Source organism: Lampris incognitus, chromosome 17, assembly GCF_029633865.1.
Source record: "Lampris incognitus isolate fLamInc1 chromosome 17, fLamInc1.hap2, whole genome shotgun sequence".
NCBI lineage: Eukaryota > Metazoa > Chordata > Actinopteri > Lampriformes > Lampridae > Lampris > Lampris incognitus.
In genome coordinates, this window is record NC_079227.1 from 40,016,665 (window position 1) to 40,035,370 (window position 18,706).

An 18,706-nucleotide genomic window follows, 5' to 3' on the forward strand; every position below is an offset into this window, starting at 1 on the left:
ATGACTTCTGCGCATGTGCAATAAAGTTCTCTTCCTGCCCCACCAAGTACGACTGGACGTCTAATGTTTGCTCCTGCAGTCTAACTCTACAAAAGTATATTAACATACCAAACAAGTATGTAGCTACACATCCGTGACATAAATATGAACAATGCAACATTTAGAAAGAACAATTTGAATTGGAGAAACAGCAACAGACGACTGGTGATTTAAAAAGGAGCATTACAATGATTTCCTGTAATATAGGTCAGGGGAATGTTGTCGGTTGATTTTGATACAAAGTTGTGTTACAGGAGGTGAAGCATTGGGTCACATCAGAATATGTAGAGCATTAGTAAGAATACGAGCAGGAGGCAATGAGATCCAGCAGGGGGCAGCACTGACAACCTGGGAGAAAACCTTCAGCTGAAAGCAACACACACTGAACTGCCACCAAAAAAACCAACGAGGAAGAAGCGTCACTTCCTGCTTCAGCTGGTTGGAACCAGAACACGCCCTGTTAAAAAAGACCAACGATAAGAAAAGTGGTGAAGAGTGAAGAGACTGAAATACAACAAAACAAGTCTGGCCCACTTCAAGTACTGATGACACCCAACTTAACTATTGTTTCTTCAACTATCTATAAGTACTAATGTGTACAGTGTACTGTACATGTGTACTGATATGTATAGTGTACTGTCTATATGTATAGTGTACTGTCTATAAGTACTGATATAGTGTAGTGATATAGAGTGCACTGTTTATATGTAGTAGTATTATAGTGTAGTGTGTATATGTAGTGGTATTATAGTGTAGTGGTATTATAGTGTAGTGTGTATATGTGGACTGATGTGAACCAGTGTAAACCTGGTCTGGACTGATCTAGTGTTACTGACCTCTGGCCTTCCTCTTGTAGTAGATCAGACCTGCCAAAGACAAAATCAAACCCAGAAGCAGACCTGACGCTCCGATGGCGATCTTGTTTCTGTCTGATTGTGACATGGAGGGATCTGGAGAGACAGACACATGTCTCTATCTATCGACACATCTGCATGTTGACCTGTCTCTCTATGTCTTCATCACCTATCCATGGACAGAGACACACATAGATACTCACTCCAGTCCACTTTCTTAGGAGAGGGGAAACTGGCGTGTTCCACCATGCAGGTGATCTTCTCTCCAGACCTGAGATGAAATAAGTGAAGAAGAAGAAAACAAAGGAAATAAACAACATATCATCAATAAATAAGAAACGATGTGATTGGATGAGGTAAGTTTGTACTTTCCTGTCTGTCTGCACAGAAACTAGTCGAGTCTGATACTAAACATCAGCCCAGTTTAAAACACGGTATTAATACACAATAAATACTCTGTCGTCCATCTGGGATCTCACCTGTAAAGAGCCACGCATCCCACCTTAAATAAACAGCTGCTGTCTACAGAGCAGACGCTGAGGAGACACGTTCCACCTTAAACATACAGCTGGTGTCTACAGAGCAGACACTGAGGAGACACGTTCCACCTTAAACCATCACTTTGTGCTTTGTTTTCTAGTCATTGTGTGTGTGTGCGTGTGTGTGTGTGTGTGTGTGTGTGTGTGTGTGTGTGTGTGTGTGCGCGTGAGTGTGTAGTGTTAAAGTATTGTGTATGTATTTGGACCGGTCCATTCGGTACTGAGTCTAAGTGTTCTGACCTGGGCGTGTACTCCAGGTGGGAGTGGATCTGGTAGTACCAATCACCATTTGCCAGCTCATCGGTGGAAGTGACGTCAGAGGTCACCGGCTGTCCGTCTCTCAGCCAGGTGACACTGATGTATTTGGGGTAGAAGTTGTAGACACTGCACATCAGCATGGCCGGATGTCGGCCACTATGGGGCCTCACTGAAGTCAGTCTCACACTGGGCTCTGCTGGTAAAGAATAATAATAACAATTATTATTATTACCGTTATCATCATCATCATCATCATCATCATCATCATCATCATCATCATCATCATCATCATCAGGGCTTGAAATCAACTTTCTGAATCAACGTTACATGTGTAGAATTGCTAATCCTCAGAGTATATAATGTTTGGGGCCACATGGTGGTGCAGTGGTCAGCGCGGTCACCTCACAGCAGAAAGGTCGTGGGTTGGAATCCCGGGGTAGTCCAACCTTGGCGGTTGTACTGATGTGTCGTAGGTTAGTTTACATTATTACGACAGCGGCCCCCAGAGGAGTTACCATAAACTGATTTACGGCAGTGCCTAGCAGAGCCGGAATAAAGCATGTTAAACGGCTCTTCTACGGTGAGTCGCCTCAGTTCAGTCCTCCGCATTGAGGACTAGACTCTGTTATAGCCGGACCTCAAACAGGACTCATGAAAACCCGGCACGTTACTGTAACATGAGACTCATCCTAGATCTGCTGGATTATGCAGATACAGTAAATTCTGAAGCACTTATTTTGTTCCTAGACTTCTATGAGGCCTTTGACGCGATTGAACTCACGGTTCTGTTACAGTCCGTCGAGGCGTTGGGCTTTGGGAATAACTTTGTTGGCATCGTCAATATGTTTTAAAAAGATATGAATAGTTCTGTTATGATGAACTTTAACAGCTGTAAAAGAGTCCAGATGAACAGAGGGTTCCGCCAAGGCTGCCCTGTTCCTCCTCCCTTATTTATTTGAGGGGCTGAATTCTTATCAGTTAATATCGAGAATGATGGACGTTTAGAAGGAATGTCGGGTTTTGGTGGAGAGTTAAAAATCTCACAACTGGCAGACGACACCACTTTGTTTTGAAGGACAAGAAGCACGTGAGGAACTCTGTTACCTCAGGTAACCAGTGTTCCAGGGCCTCAGACCTGCGACTAAATGTGTGCACATGTGGAATGTTGTCTGTGCCTGATTGTAGCGATTGTGTAGTCGGAAACATCCGGTAAAAGAGTCCGTTAAGTATTTGGGAATATATACAACTACACATCTTACAGCTAGACAACATCTCCATTTCTCCAACAGATTAAAAAGACCAAGTCTGTCTTCAGGATTGGTCTTGGAAGGGGTTTCTCTATTTTAGGAGGAGTTCTCCTCTCCAAAGCAGAGGGCCTGTCTCGCTTTGTGGGTCCATCTGTGTCTCTATTGGTTTATGGTTCTACCGCCACAGAAGCAAATATAACTTTCTTAAATGTCATTTGGAAGAATAAACCACACCAGCTTAAAACATGTGTCCTGTCCAGCAGTGAAGCAGGAGGAGGTCTGGAAGTTCTAGATTCCGTTGATTCTGGTAACACAACACACAAACACGCTCACACTTGTTGTGTGATGGTGAAATGTCCCATAAGTGTTGGACTGGTGTGGAGTCTCGTGACTCTGTCCCTCCTTTAACATGAGACACGTGATCTGCTGCTATCTTCATCCAGAAGATGTGCTCTTCAACATCTGATTAATTGTGTTACTGTAGATTCAACATGTGTACTCACAAACAGGAGTTGTGTAAATCACTACCTAAGATCCCTGCTTGTCTCCAAGAAGTGAGTCTTTCCTTAAACCTCTCAGCCTTGAAACAACAACACAAGTAATGAGCTGCTGACCTACTACCACACTTGTGTCCTGACAGCCGTCTGTTACTTTACATGTGTACACGTGTACTCCCCTTCTGTTTTGTTGTGTGTCTGTTCTTTGTTTGTATTATGTTGTTACCATTTATTAGGGGTCCAAGCCCCAGGGGCTGGGACCCCCTTTTGTTTCTGCTCAGATTTTTATTTTTATTTTTCCGTTGGTAAAAGTGGTACTGCAGCCTACAGCGTAACAGATTCTACAAAACCCTTTGGAGGCCTGGTACAGAACTTCGCACTTACCCCACATGCAAAAAAAGGACACATGTCAACCTGTTGGTGGCGCTATTTTGAAGGTCAACGCGTTTTGGCGTTTAACTCCCAAACCGTACATCGGACATGCAAAACCTTTACATGCACAGATTCACTGAGCATAGCTGAGTCACGTGGTTTAGGCCACGCCCATTTCTGCGGTAATTTCATTTCGCAAATTTGCGAAAATAGCCAAAACTACTTGTTCGAACTCCTCCTAGGCCGTGCGATCGATTTACACGAAACGTGGCACACATCATCTACAGTCACTCAAGGCAAAAAGTTATCGAAATAATTTTGATCCGTTGCTCGGTTTTGATTTGACAGATCAATGAACCTTGACTGAAAAACGGTGATTTTCCATGACGGTGCCATAACTCATCAATGCATTGACATATCAACTTGAAATTTTAGACGTATGTCACGTGTTGTCAAAAGATCCTAACCCATGAAGCGCGTTTCATTTGTCCAGTAGGGGGCGCTATACATTGGAGAAGTTTATATCTCATAATTGGCACCATGGATTTGGATGAAATTTGGGGTGCGCAATCTAGGCTCATACTGGAGTTGATACATGCAATTTAGTCATAATTTTAAAAGTGGGCGTGGTTTATGACAAAAATGTTAATTTCACCTGCGAAACTTAAAAAATGCCCCAAAATTTCCCCCAAATCCCCTGTACATCCTACAGAGCTGAGATGTTGTGAGCAGATCCAGTAAGTGATGCCAACACTTTGCTGCACTGCAACATATGGTCAATTCAGAAATCCGTCACTCTATATTTTTCAAAATATGAAAAATCATAAAACATAAACATTTCTGCACAGATTCATTCAATTGCTACCAACATCGCCACAGACATTCAGGAGAATGAACATATCAAGGGGGTCAAAGGTCATTCTAATCGGTCAAAACATGCATCCACACCAATGTACAATATATGCCTGTACAGTGTACAATATACCTAATATTTTTTATTTTCACACATATTTGATCAAACTATTCCAAAATATTTGACAGGACACGTGACACTACCAGCATGACGTGTGAATGTGTTCAGATGTTTATCAGCGACGGTTTTTGTGTTATAAGCGTTTAAAGTATAAGGGACAACATGCAGCTCTTTAGCAGCAGCTATGCTATTGGTTCAAGGTGGCGGATCTTGTTCACAGCAACTCCGATTAACACGAAACTTGGTCCACCAATAAGTCATGACGCCCTGAGGTTCTGTGCATTATTTACTGTTAATTGGCCACTAGGTGGCGCTATGCTGCAAAATCATGAAATGCGCTAAAATTATATTTCCAAACTACTTGTAGCCTGTCAGTGTGATCAAACTGAAGCTTTGCAGCTAGCAGCTATGTACTCTTGTGAGCACCCTTCAGTAAAGGACATTTTATAATGCAAACCATTATCACCCCAAGTCCACTCTACTGCCCTTTGACACGGCTACACAGCGCACTACAGGAGTATAACTACACATTTCTTTCAGAATCAGCAAACAAGTCACAGAATGACCCATAGCAGGTGTAAGATAAGCCTCTGCTTCCACATCTCTGGCTCAGACACCGCCATTAGCTGCGTCTGTTAAGAACTAATCTCAGTTTCCTGATGACGCCTTCACGCATTCACTGCATAGATGCTGAACTCAGATGCAGCATACTCATGCTTCATTATATCCTCCTACTCCCACCTCAGCAGGTTTAATTAAAACACAAATAAGTTCCCTGAAGCTCAGAACAAGGTTTCCAGCAGGCTGCATTTCTCCCACTTTACTGAATAACTCACTGCAAGGCTGCCAAGAAACCCTCTGAAGTTAGTGGAAGACAACCTCTTCGCTCCTGTCAGCCCCACACTTGCCTCGTCCATGGGAGGGAACACTAGAATTGTACTTCTCCTAAAACAGATACTACACGCTCTTCCACTGTTAGTACTCAGTACTTAACACTCAACATTGTTGACAAGTATGTACAGCCTAATACTACTCATTTCCCCACCTCATCCCTACATGTCATTATATTCTTTTAGACACATATGTTGTTTTTCTTCCAACCCCAACCCACACGATGTTAATAACCTGTTCCGGGTTCATCAATAATCCTTTGTTGACGTCATAGATGATCAATAGTTGTGCGCTGTGTTCACAACCATCCTCATACACCATCTTGACGGACAGCTTTACGACCACCGTCGCTCTTTAAGACTGAGACTTGCATCCGTCTAATAAGCAAACAGCTCAACTAGCGAGGCTCCTACAGACAGCCAGACCCGACTTACATACATGGGGGCTTGGGGCCCGTTAATACCTGCTGGCAGCGCTGCTTTATGTCGGGGACTGTCTCACACCCTGATTGTGTTCTTCTGACGTAGTTGTGTAATTATACTGAACCTGATGTGTGTCCGTAATACTACACACCTGTTTTATGTACCATGTTCTATTGTTCAATAATATACACACACACACACACACACACACACAGACGCACACAGACAGACAGACACACACACACACACACACACTAAAAAACACACACACACACACAAAAACAGACACATACAGACACACACACACACGCACACAGACACACACACACACACAGACACAGACACACGCACATATGCACACACACACGCACAAACACACACACACAGACACACACACACACACACAGAGACTGACAGACACACACACACACAGACACACGCACACAGACACACACGCAAACACATACACACGGACACACACTCGCGCATACAAAAACTCGCGCGCAGAGACACGCGCGCAAACCGATACACACAACTCGCAGACGCGCGCGCGCACACAACTCACAAACACGCGCGCTCACTTACACACAGGGATACATGCACGCATGATAATAATACTACTAATAGTAGTAGTAACTAGCAGTAATAGTCACCATAATAGTACTACTAATAGTAGTAGTAACAGTAGTAGTCATAGTCACTATAATAGCACTACTAATAGTAGTAGTCATAGTCATCATAATAGTACTACTAATAGTAGTAGTAACAGTAGTAGTAATAGTCATCATAATAGTACTACTAATAGTAGTAGTAGTCCTAGTCACTATAATAGCACTACTAATAGTAGTAGTCATAGTCATCATAATAGTACTACTAATACTAGTAGTATCAGTAGTAGTCATAGTCATCATAATAGTACTACTAATAGTAGTAGTAGTAACAGTAGTAGTCATAGTCATCATAATAGTACTACTAATAGTAGTAGTAATAGTAGTAGTCATAGTCATCATAATAGTACTACTAATAGCATTAGTAACAGTACTAGTAATAGTCATAATAATAGTACTACTAATAGTAGTAGTAACAGTAGTAGTGATAATAATAGTACTACTAATAGTATTAGTAACATCACTAGTAATAGTCATAACAATAGTACTACTAATAGTGGTAGTAACATTAGTAGTAATAGTCATAGTACTACTAATAGTATTGGTAACAGTAGTAGCAATAATAATAGTACTACTAATAGTATTGGTAACAGTAGTAGTAATAGTCATAATAACAGTACTACTAATAGTATTAGTAACATCACTAGTATTAGTCATAACAATAGTACTACTAATAGTGGTAGTAACATTAGTAGTAATAGTCATAATAACAGTACTACTCATAATACTAATAACAGTAGTAGTAATAGTCATAATAATAGTACTACTAATAGTAGTAGTAACTGTAGTAGTAATAATAATAGTACTACTAATAGTATTAATAACAGTAGTAGTAATAGTCATAATAATAGTACTGCTAATAGTAGTAGTAACAGTAGTAGTAATAGTCATAATAATAGTACTGCTAACAGTAGTAGTAATAGTCATAATAGTACTACTAGTAGTAGTATTTACAGTAGTAGTAATAGTCATATTAATAGTACTACTAATAGTACTAGCAACAGTAGTAGTAATATTCATAATAATAGTGCTGCTAACAGTAGTAGTAATGGTCATAATAATAGTACTACTAATAGTTATAGTAATAGTCATATTAATAGCCATATTAATAGTACTACTAATAGTAGTAGTAACAGTAGAAGTAATATTCATAATAATAGTACTACTACTAATAGTAGTAGTAACAGTAGTAGTAGTAGTAGTCATATTAATAGTAATAGTAACAGTAATAGTAATATTCATAATAATAGTACTGCTAACAGTAGCAGTAATACTCATAATAGTAGTACTGCTAACAGTAGTAGTAATAGTCATATTAATAGTACTACTAATAGTAGTAGTAACAGTAGTAGTAATAGTCATATTAATAGTACTACTAATAGTAGTAGTAACAGTAGTAGTAAGATTCATAATAATAGTACTGCTAACAGTAGTAGTAATAGTCATAATAACAGTACTACTAATAGTAGTAGTAACAGTAATATTAATATTCATAATAATAGTACTGCTAACAGTAGTAGTAATAGTCATAATAACAGCTCTAGTAATAGTAGTAGTAACAGTAGTAGTAATAGTCATAATAATAGTACTACTAATAGTAGTAGTAATAGTCATAATAATAGTACTACTAATAGTAGTAGTAACATTAGTAGTAATAGTCATAATAATAGTACTACTAATAGTAGTAGTAACAGTAGTAGTAATAGTCATAATAATAGTACTACTAATAGTAGTAGTAATAGTCATAATAACAGTACTACTAATAGTAGTAGTAACAGTAGTAGTAATAGTCATAATAATAGTACTACTAATAGTAGTAGTAACAGTAGTAGTAATAGTCATCATAGCAGAGCAGCTCACCTGTCTTATCCAGTATTTTTCGGTAACATATCTCTATATCATATTGGCAGAATCTCTCTTTCTGAGATCTCATCTCTGCCATCTCTACAGGATCGTTGTTAAGGCGCTCTGCGTTATAGATACCATGATGATCATATCCAACCCACTTCCCCGCAGTGCTGTTAAACCTCATAAATTCTATCGTATTGAAATACAGAGAGCGTATGAACTCTATGTCAGGACGCTCAGAGGAGGTGAACACACATGTGGACAGTTCATACCACAAAAATGCATCTGGAACAGAAAGAGAAACAGGTTCAAGTTACTTAGTTGAATTGTTTTAAAGACAATAATTAAAACCTCTTTTCTAACAACACAGCAGAGTCCATCCAACAGAGACTGATTTACATATTTTATCTCACCTGCTCCATAGAAACCCACGACCAGGAGGGAGCAACACACAACAAGGCAGCATGAAGCCATGTGTCTGTCTTGCTGATGAACACAATAAACTGTCCTCCTTTACAGACTGACTGGTGTGGACTGTCCCCTGGACATAAACCAGTCCACCACCCAATCACCTCACTGGGCTGGCTAGCTCTCCCAACATCAGCCAATAGAAAACACAGAGGCCTGTCACACGTCATCTGTTACCAGGTAGAGGGTAGAGCCTAATGCTGGAAAGGGACAGAAACTCACAGGTTCGAGCCTGTTCGGGGACTGAGAAGCTTTGGCCGGTGACAGAATGACAAGAGGACATGTGTTGTTAGTATAGCGCCCCCTAGCTGCAGGACACTCAACATGTACACAATACACACTCAACATGTACACAATACACACTCAACATGTACTCAATACACACTCAACATGTACATGTGTGTGTGTGTGTGTGTGTGTGTGTGTGTGTGTGTGTGTGTGTGTGTGTGTGTGTGTGTGTGTGATGGCAGCTCTCGGGGCCACATGTGTAGTTCGCGTAGTGTTAATGTTGTGTGTTGAGGCAGCAGTGCTGGGGCGTCGCTGCTGCAGGACTTCTTGTCAGGCTGAACAGCAGAGGGCGCTCCACAGAGCAGCTGTTAAATACAGGGCGGCCCGCTGGACTCTACCAACTACCCTCCATGTCATGGGGGGGTATTCTTAATGTAGATGTGTTGTGTGTGTGTTTAGAAGGTTGTGTTGTGGTTGTGTTGCCTTGGTTACTATCTAAATGCTAACTTGTTGAAGAATTGTGCTGTGTTGTGTTATTTGTAGTTTAGTTGGTAGAGTGTTGTTTGTGTGTTGCCCTTGTGTGTCAGAATGGTGGGACCAGCCAGTACATGTGCGCCCCCTTGTGTTCAGGTTGTTGGGTCAGTTTGGTGTGGTGAGTTTGTTATGTTCAGTGTGTTACGTGGGCATGATATGAGTGAAGATGTGTTTAGTTGACCTGTTGTGTGGAATGTGTGTGTTCACTAAACAACTGGTGAGCACAACAGCAACACTTCATTGTGTAACATCAGAGGATTCATCTATGGAGCACGTGGAGAGAAGATATGAAGATGTGTGCACCACTAAGTAAGTTTAATATAACAAAATGAACACATGTAGGATGGAGCAACAAGAGGTGGGTGGAGCAACATGACATGACACATGACGTGTGAGGTGTCTTGATGTTAGAATAACACAATGAACAGATGTAGGACGGAGCAACAAGAGGTGGGTGGAGCAACATGACATGACATATGACGTGTGAGGTGTCTTGTTGTTAGAATAACACAATGAACAGATGTAGGATGGAGCAACAAGAGGTGGGTGGAGCAGCATGACATGACACATGACGTGTGAGGTGTGGTGTTGTTAGAATAACACAATGAACTGATGTAGGATGGAGCAACAAGAGGTGGGTGGAGCAGCATGACATGACACATGGCGTGTGAGGTGTGGTGTTGTTAGAATAACACAATGAACAGATGTAGGATGGAGCAACAAGAGGTGGGTGGAGCAGCATGACATGACACATGACGTGTCAGGTGGGTAAATAAAACTTTATCTGAATAAGTGACCCGTGACTCCTCGTGTCTACCAGCACCAGACGATGCTGGATCAGCGGACTTTGCATCTGATCCGAGGAGCTGCTGGACGCGAGCCTGCAGATTGTGGAGGACCACAGATATTAAGAAGTGAGTTGTGGACTCGGGCCTCGTGCAGCGGTGTGAGCAGGTATCAGTACCTGATACAGGAGCCGTGTGGGATCCCTAGATCCTGCACAGCATTACTACGTCATACGTCATACGTCACCAACATGAATGTTATCAGCACATAAGCCCTGCTAGTTGGGTGTGAGATGGAAGAGAAGGAAGAATTCTGGAGGGAGTTGGATGACGTGGTGGAGAGGGTACCCAAGGAGGAGGGAGTGGTGATTGGAGCGGACGTCAGTGGGCATGTTGGTGAAGGGAACAGAGGTGATGAGGAGGTGATGGGTAGGTATGGTGTGAAGGAGAGGAATGTGGAAGGACAGATGGAGGTGGATTTTGTGAAAAGGATGGAAGTGGCTGTGGTGAATACATATTTCAGGAAGAGGGAGGAGCACAGGGTGACGTACAAGAGTGGAGGAAAGTGCACACAGGTGGACTATATCTGATGTAGGAGGCGAGATCTGAAAGGGGTTGGAGACTGCAAGGTGGTTGTGGAGTACAACATGTACTGCATATGCACTCCGTATGTACTCTGTAGTTTTCTACTTCTCTGTGTGTATGAAACTTCCCACTCAATGCAGACACACATACCCATTGTTCTTATGTGCGCCCCCATGGGGTCACATAGCCACGTCATCATGATTGCTTCCCCTTTGCTGCGTCCCAGACACTGGGACAGCAAAGGTAAGAGTAATGGACCTACAGACACTCACCAGGCACAGAACCTGATTAACTCAGATGTTTTCCTGCATAGCTTTGTCAGACTACACCTTGGTTAGTGCAGGAAACATCGGGTATGACGCGACGGACTGTGCTATAAAAACCACTACCTCCAGCTCAGGGCAGAGCATATCCTCACAGACAACCTCTGTGTGGCCTTATGTCTCTCCATCTGCAGATGCAATAAAGATTCTCTGTTTGCTCCAATGTTTGTGGGGTGATTGTTCTCCCCAGAGGATGCTGGAGCAAGAGCCCATTTAAGGATAAAGGAAAATCCACAACAAATTCAGTGTCAGAAGTGGGATCTCACGTCGCCCGCCAGACGGACAACCGGCTGACCGGTCATCTCGGGACGAGGACATAGTCACCCATCTCCCAATAACCTCAGCAGGTTTGAGGAGAAGAAAGGGAGAGGCGGGTGGTCCGTTTGGTCGGTGTCGCTGAGACCCCTCAGCAAAACCCGGGGAGATTCATCACACGGGTAAGCAGGATTCTTTAAAGGAGGAAATGATCATTTAAAACGCGGACTATTGAAACCAGATGAGGTCGTGCACTGACAATTAGGCGGCTGTTCACCCTCGGTCTCGCACTAATAGAAGTGGTCACCTGGTAGGATTAAGTGAACCTAGAAGAGAAGAAACAGGGAAACAAGGGCAGTAAACTGGCCCCGATAGATATGGAGGGTCCTATCTATCAGATAATGATAAGGAAATATGGTGAAGACTCAGTAAAACATGTTTTAGACTGGATACAGGGTCATGGGTTTCCTGTTGAAGGAACTTTGAGCAAGAATAAACTAATGAAAGTCCGACAGTCCATGGAAAAGGGAAAAGCGAAGGTCTTGGAAAGGAAACAGATTCCTACAACATGGTTAGAGTATATGGCAGAGCAAGAAAGAATTTTGGGAATGTGGGAGAAAGAGTTTGAAAGGAGGGAAAGAAAAAAGCTACAGAGGACTATGACGCGCAACGACGACTCAGACAAAGACCCGTTCTCTCTCACACCTCTCCTAATCCATCTATCTCACACCTCTCCTAATCCACCTCTGACACCCACCCCTCCACCATACTCACATGGCAGCCAGCCTCTCTCTCCTTTGTCTTCCTTATATTCGCAGCTCACAGCGATGTCTCTGGGAAACCCCTCCGACGGCTCCAGGTGCGTCCAGCAACCCGTCCAACAACGCGGCGCCAAGAGACCGATCCTGGGACCACCACCTACACCCCAACCGCCACCAATTCTCTCTCCCCCGTCCCCAGTGAGGGGACCATGGGAAACTCACCTCTGCAACCATTTCCTGGCCGGCCTGCAGGACGGAGTTAGGAAAGCCATAGAAACACACTGCGTAGGATACGGAAAGAGACGACTGGAAGACTTGCTGAGACATGCTGATCATAGTCACGATCAGATACAGAAAAAGGCAGAAGAACAGAAGGCAAGGCAGGCTCAGGACAAACATCGTGCCTCTCTCTCTCCTCCATGGTGCTGCAGCGGCTTCAACCCCACCAACCTGGGCAACAGGGCAGACCCGGGGACCGTTCACGACGTCAGAACACGTGGCAACACGTCCAGCCCAGCGGCCCCCAACTGGGTGAGGACTGCTGCTTCACATGTGGCCAGCCCGGTCACTGGGCTAAAGACTGTCCACTCCATCGAGGGTGCAACCAAGGGCGTGGCAGAGGCCGAGGATGGGGTCAGAGCAGACCACAGGGTGGAAGGGGACGGAGCAACGGACCTCGCAACCAGCGGGCCCCACAGGGAGGCTCATACCGGGGCTCGGACTGACAGGCGACACGGGAGGAGGAGGAGGGGGTCCTGGACACATCTGCTGCCACATCAGGTCGTATGACTGCACAGACACAACCACATGCACTGATTAGCAATGAAGACTCTGCTTTGCTGTTAGCTTCCCCAGTTGGACAGCATGTCTCTCATGAGCTAGCTTTCCGAAAACTGCCAATGATAACCCTGCGTCTTGCAAATGCTGAGCTGCCTTTCTTGTTGGACACGGGAGCCACACGAACGGTGGTGAGAACCGCCGATGGCCCGTCCACGGTACCACGGAGCGGCCAAACGGTCCTCTCCACTGTTGCGAGTGGTACGTGTGTCGCGGAACCATTATCCGTCCCTGTGCGCCTCGCTTGCCTGGACGACAGCTCATCGACAAAATTGCCTGTTTAGATTTCTGATAACTGCCCATTTAATTAGCTGGGCAGAGATGGCATGATCCAACTGGGCATCTCTGTTGTTTCCACCCCATCAGGGCTGCACATCACTTCGTTACCAGCAGCGAATAGTTTTCTGCATATGTAACCTGCACGACAGGGGAATGGGCCTATGCTTGCGCAGGGACAGTTTACAGTCTAATGTCTAAGTTCAGTGGAGATTGGTGTAGGTTTTTTTCTAGACCAGATTCTACTACTCACCCCAAAGACAACACACACACTCGTGGGTATAGTTTACAATAAAAAAACAATTTATTTCAACAGTTCAAAGTAAAGTTATTTCAATAGCAATACTAAATTAGATGTGTTATATATATATATATATAATATATATATATATATACACTACCGTTCAAAAGTTTGGGGTCACATTGAAATGTCCATATTTTTGAAGGAAAAGCACTGTACTTTTCAATGAAGATAACTTTAAACTAGTCTTAACTTTAAAGAAATACACTCTATACATTGCTAATGTGGTAAATGACTATTCTAGCTGCAAATGTCTGGTTTTTGGTGCAATATCTACATAGGTGTATAGAGGCCCATTTCAAGCAACTATCACTCCAGTGTTCTAATGGTACAATGTGTTTGCTCATTGGCTCAGAAGGCTAATTGATGATTAGAAAACCCTTGTGCAATCATGTTCACACATCTGAAAACAGTTTAGCTCGTTACAGAAGCTACAAAACTGACCTTCCTTTGAGCAGATTGAGTTTCTGGAGCATCACATTTGTGGGGTCAATTAAACGCTCAAAATGGCCAGAGAAAGAGAACTTTCATCTGAAACTCGACAGTCTATTCTTGTTCTTAGAAATGAAGGCTATTCCATGCGAGAAATTGCTAAGAAATTGAAGATTTCCTACAACGGTGTGTACTACTCCCTTCAGAGGACAGCACAAACAGGCTCTAACCAGAGTAGAAAAAGAAGTGGGAGGCCGCGTTGCACAACTGAGCAAGAAGATAAGTACATTAGAGTCTCTAGTTTGAGAAACAGACGCCTCACAGGTCCCCAACTGGCATCTTCATTAAATAGTACCCGCAAAACACCAGTGTCAACATCTACAGTGAAGAGGCGGCTGCGGGATTCTGGGCTTCAGGGCAGAGTGGCAAAGAAAAAGCCATATCTGAGACTGACCAATAAAAGAAAAAGATTAAGATGGGCAAAAGAACACAGACATTGGACAGAGGAAGACTGGAAAAAAGTGTTGTGGACGGATGAATCCAAGTTTGAGGTGTTTGGATCACAAAGAAGAACGTTTGTGAGACGCAGAACAAATGAAAAGATGCTGGAAGAATGCCTGACGCCATCTGTTAAGCATGGTGGAGGTAATGTGATGGTCTGGGGTTGCTTTGGTGCTGGTAAGGTGGGAGATTTGTACAGGGTAAAAGGGATTCTGAATAAGGAAGGCTATCACTCCATTTTGCAACGCCATGCCATACCCAGTAGACAGCGCTTGATTGGAGCCAATTTCATCCTACAACAGGACAATGACCCTAAACACACCTCCAAATTGTGCATGAACTATTTAGAGCAGAAGCAGGCAGCTGGTATTCTATCGGTAATGGAGTGGCCAGCGCAGTCACCAGATCTGAACCCCATTGGGCTGTTGTGGGAGCAGCTTGACCGTATGGTACGCAAGAAGTGCCCATCCAACCAATCCAACTTGTGGGAGCTGCTTCTGGAAGCGTGGGGTGCAATTTCTCCAGATTACCTCAACAAATTAACAGCTAGAATGCCAAAGGTCTGCAATGCTGTAATTGCTGCAAATGGAGGATTCTTTGACGAAAGCAAAGTTTGATATAAAAAAAATCTTATTTCAAATACAAATCATTATTTCTAACCTTGTCAATGTCTTGACTCTATATTCTATTCATTTCACAACATATGGTGGTGAATAAGTGTGACTTTTCATGGAAAACACAAAATTGTTTGGGTGACCCCAAACTTTTGAACGGTAGTGTATATATATATATATATATATATATATATATATATATATATATATATATATTACTCTATTATACTTTTTAAAAGTTCTTCCTAATATTCTATTTATTGTCTATATCTATCTATATTCTATTTTATACCCTTCTAATACATTACTTATGCAGCCATATTCTACACTAGCAAATTAAAGAAAATAATCCAAAATAAAGTATGAGTGCACTCAAAGAAAATAATAAAGAAAAGGGGGAATGATTCAGTCTTCCAATCTGTGCAAGGTGCAATGTCCAGATCCTACCACAATCACAGGGGCAAGTTAATGTAGAGGCGATGATGATGAATCCAAATCCAGGGCGATGATGGGGGCAATCCAAAGGGGGTATCCAAGGGTTCCAAACGGTGTAGCAAGGGGGGTTGTTCGGGGTACTAAAAAACCAGTCTGCACAAAATTGTACAGATTCCTTATTAATTGCAATCTCTATCAAACAATTACAAACAAAATAAAAATACCCAAATCTAGAGTCAATTCTCAGAATTAAATCATTTCCTACATATAACTAATATGCGGCTGAATGACAACAGCCTATCGCTGTAAGAACAGTTAAAACAATGTCATCGCAGCCAGGCTGCGGCACTATCAACGTGAATTCACGTCTAGCTGGCTGCTATGGGTTCCATGGATGCCATGTAGCCCGAGTCGGCTCGGTGGCTAGTGGCAACTGGAGCTTACAGTTTTTTTTAACAACAAGCATATTATTATATTAAAATGTCTAACATTCCTACATCAAATAAACCCTATGGACCGGGTGTCCTGACTGGTTTTAAAGCTCTGAATCACATGGGAACTGCTAAGGATCATAGATATACGTTTTAGCTGGGTTAGCTTAGCTTAGCAACCATTGGAAAATTGTCAGTCTTTAGATTTCAAGATTTTAAACTCTTATCTCACCAGGATTCCAGCAGCGTACAAAACACAAGAGAAAGGAGTCTTCCTTCTTCCTTCAACAGGAGATCATCTGTCTTTGGATAAAATCAAGATATCCTACGTAAATGGCTATGATTACATGGAACACAGAAAGCTGTTTACTTTTTAGCTTTGGCTAGCGGCTCACCAAGGAAGCTTCGTGGGAGGGATCTTTTTTGTCGTAGTTCAAATGTCCTGTAGCTCAAATATCCGTAGTTCAAATATCAATAATTCAAGTATCCATAGTCACAGTTGTCCGTATTTCTAAATATCCGTATTTCTCTTCTCTATTGTTGACGGTTGTTTGTATGGTTTAAACTCTGTAGCTCGTGTGCCTCCTACAGGCTACTCGTGGAACTTACATACGTCACGGTACATGTAATCATGTGGGTTACACATACACATAACCCCGCCCTCCCTCTACGGGTCTACATGTGGGCTCCTACCGCCTCCCAATACACACGGTGGCTCTGCTCCCTTGCTCACACACCACAACAGGGGGCGCATCGACCTACATGACAGCGGACAACCTACACTGCACCGCTCATGTCACCCTCACATCCGACTCGAACTACGAACAGCGCTGGCGCAGCCAGGGAACACGAGAGCAGGGGATGAGTTACGACATTTCTATTGGGCATCAGAATGGGGTTTCCTCACGTGCGCATTAGACACCGACCAGACTGCGCTTTTTTCGGTTGATGACGAGGTCTCGCACGTCTCCTTGGTAAAACCACGGGGTTCCCAGTGGAAAGATACGGGTCCACTCGCGCGACAAGCTTCTCTGGCGTCAGATTGGTTTCACGCGACTGGTCCCTGTTGCATTGTTCATATTTATGTCACGGATGTCTAGCTACATACTTGTTTAGTATGTTAATATACTTTTGTAGAGTTAGACTGCAGGAGCAAGCATTTAGACGTCCAGTCGTACTTGGTGGGGCAGGAAGAGAACTTTAGTGCACATGCGCAGAAGTCATACACACACACATGGATACCCGCAAGGACCAAAATAGCTGCTTATAGCGCAGTAAATAATACAGTGGCTGACTGGCTGTATATGTGAGACTGCACATTATGTTCAACACCCTCACTCAGGCTCACCTTTACAGACTTACATGAAAAGAAAAACAGGTCTTCCTTAAAACATAAATTACCTATCCCGGTAATTAACATAACATAACATAACATAACATAACGGTAACATTATTCCTTGAATAACAACTCAGGAAAGCCCCAACTTTATTGTTGTCTGATACTTCTGGGTTATCTATGTTTCCCCAAACAAATAACATCTGAACTTCTCAAACTTTGCTTTTGTCAGTGGTTTGGTCAACACGTCGGCCATATTCTGGATAAATCCGTTTTCTACTAGGTGATCATGTAGGAGTTTGTTCCAGTTGCGCCCTGATTGTTTCAGGCCATACAACGACTTGTTCAGCTTACAAACCAAACGATCATCAGTGTTGGACTCAACTATGAATCCCTCCGGCTGTTCTATATACACCTCACAGTCCATCGGGGCATGTAGGTACGCCGTTTTCACGTCCATCTGATGGAGCACTAGGTCGTCTTGTGCCGCCATCTGCATCAGAATTCTCACTGACGTCATGTTAGCAGTTGGGGAGAATGTCTCTTTACAATCTATCCCCTCTATCTGGCTATAGCCCTTAGCTACATATCTAGCTTTGTATGTTTCAGATTCATCATGGTTCTCTTTAATCGTAAAGACCCAGCGACCTCCCACAACAGTTTTCCCTTTAGGAAGTGTGGTCAATGTGAACGTTTCGTTCTCTTTTAAAGAGTTAATCTCTTCTTCCATTGCGTTAGCCCACTTCTGAGACTTATTAGAGCTCATGGCCTCCTTGAATGTGTTTGGTACCCCAAATACAGCTCTATAAAAATAATCCACATCTTGCTCGTCGGTACATTCTGCTTTACACTGGTATTCTTCAAGATATTTTGGGGTCTTCCTCTCTCTAGTTGGGTAGCGGTTTCTGCCCTCACTATCCCCCTGGTTATTAGAAAGTGTACCACTTTCACCTCCTGTACCTGTAATCTGGGGCTGCTCATCAGTCCTAACTGGTA

At 43.0% G+C, this 18,706-nt stretch overlaps 1 protein-coding gene across 1 annotated transcript; it reads right to left on the reverse strand.

Moving 5' to 3' along the window:
- Window positions 1–470: 470 nt before the first annotated feature.
- LOC130127222 (H-2 class II histocompatibility antigen, E-S beta chain-like) lies at window positions 471–18,230 on the reverse strand. The gene is made up of 6 exons (XM_056296792.1): window positions 18,131–18,230; window positions 8,621–8,893; window positions 1,673–1,886; window positions 1,097–1,164; window positions 876–989; window positions 471–496 (listed from the first exon to the last, which is right to left on the reverse strand). The coding sequence occupies exons 1-6, from the start codon at window positions 18,228–18,230 to the stop codon at window positions 471–473; spliced, it is 795 nt and encodes a 264-aa protein (XP_056152767.1).
- Window positions 18,231–18,706: the final 476 nt, after the last annotated feature.

Bases quoted from the DNA above. Each gene is read 5' to 3' on its own strand.
- LOC130127222 (XM_056296792.1), bottom strand. From the start codon at position 18,230: ATGACGTCAGTGAGAATTCTGATGCAGATGGCGGCACAAGACGACCTA. The intron at 990-1,096 runs GTGAGTATCTAT...CTGTCTCTCCAG, and splicing joins TCCTAAGAAAGTGGACTGGA to ATCCCTCCATGTCACAATCA. The intron at 497-875 runs GTCAGTAACACT...CTTTTTTAACAG, and splicing joins CTACAAGAGGAAGGCCAGAG to GGCGTGTTCTGGTTCCAACC.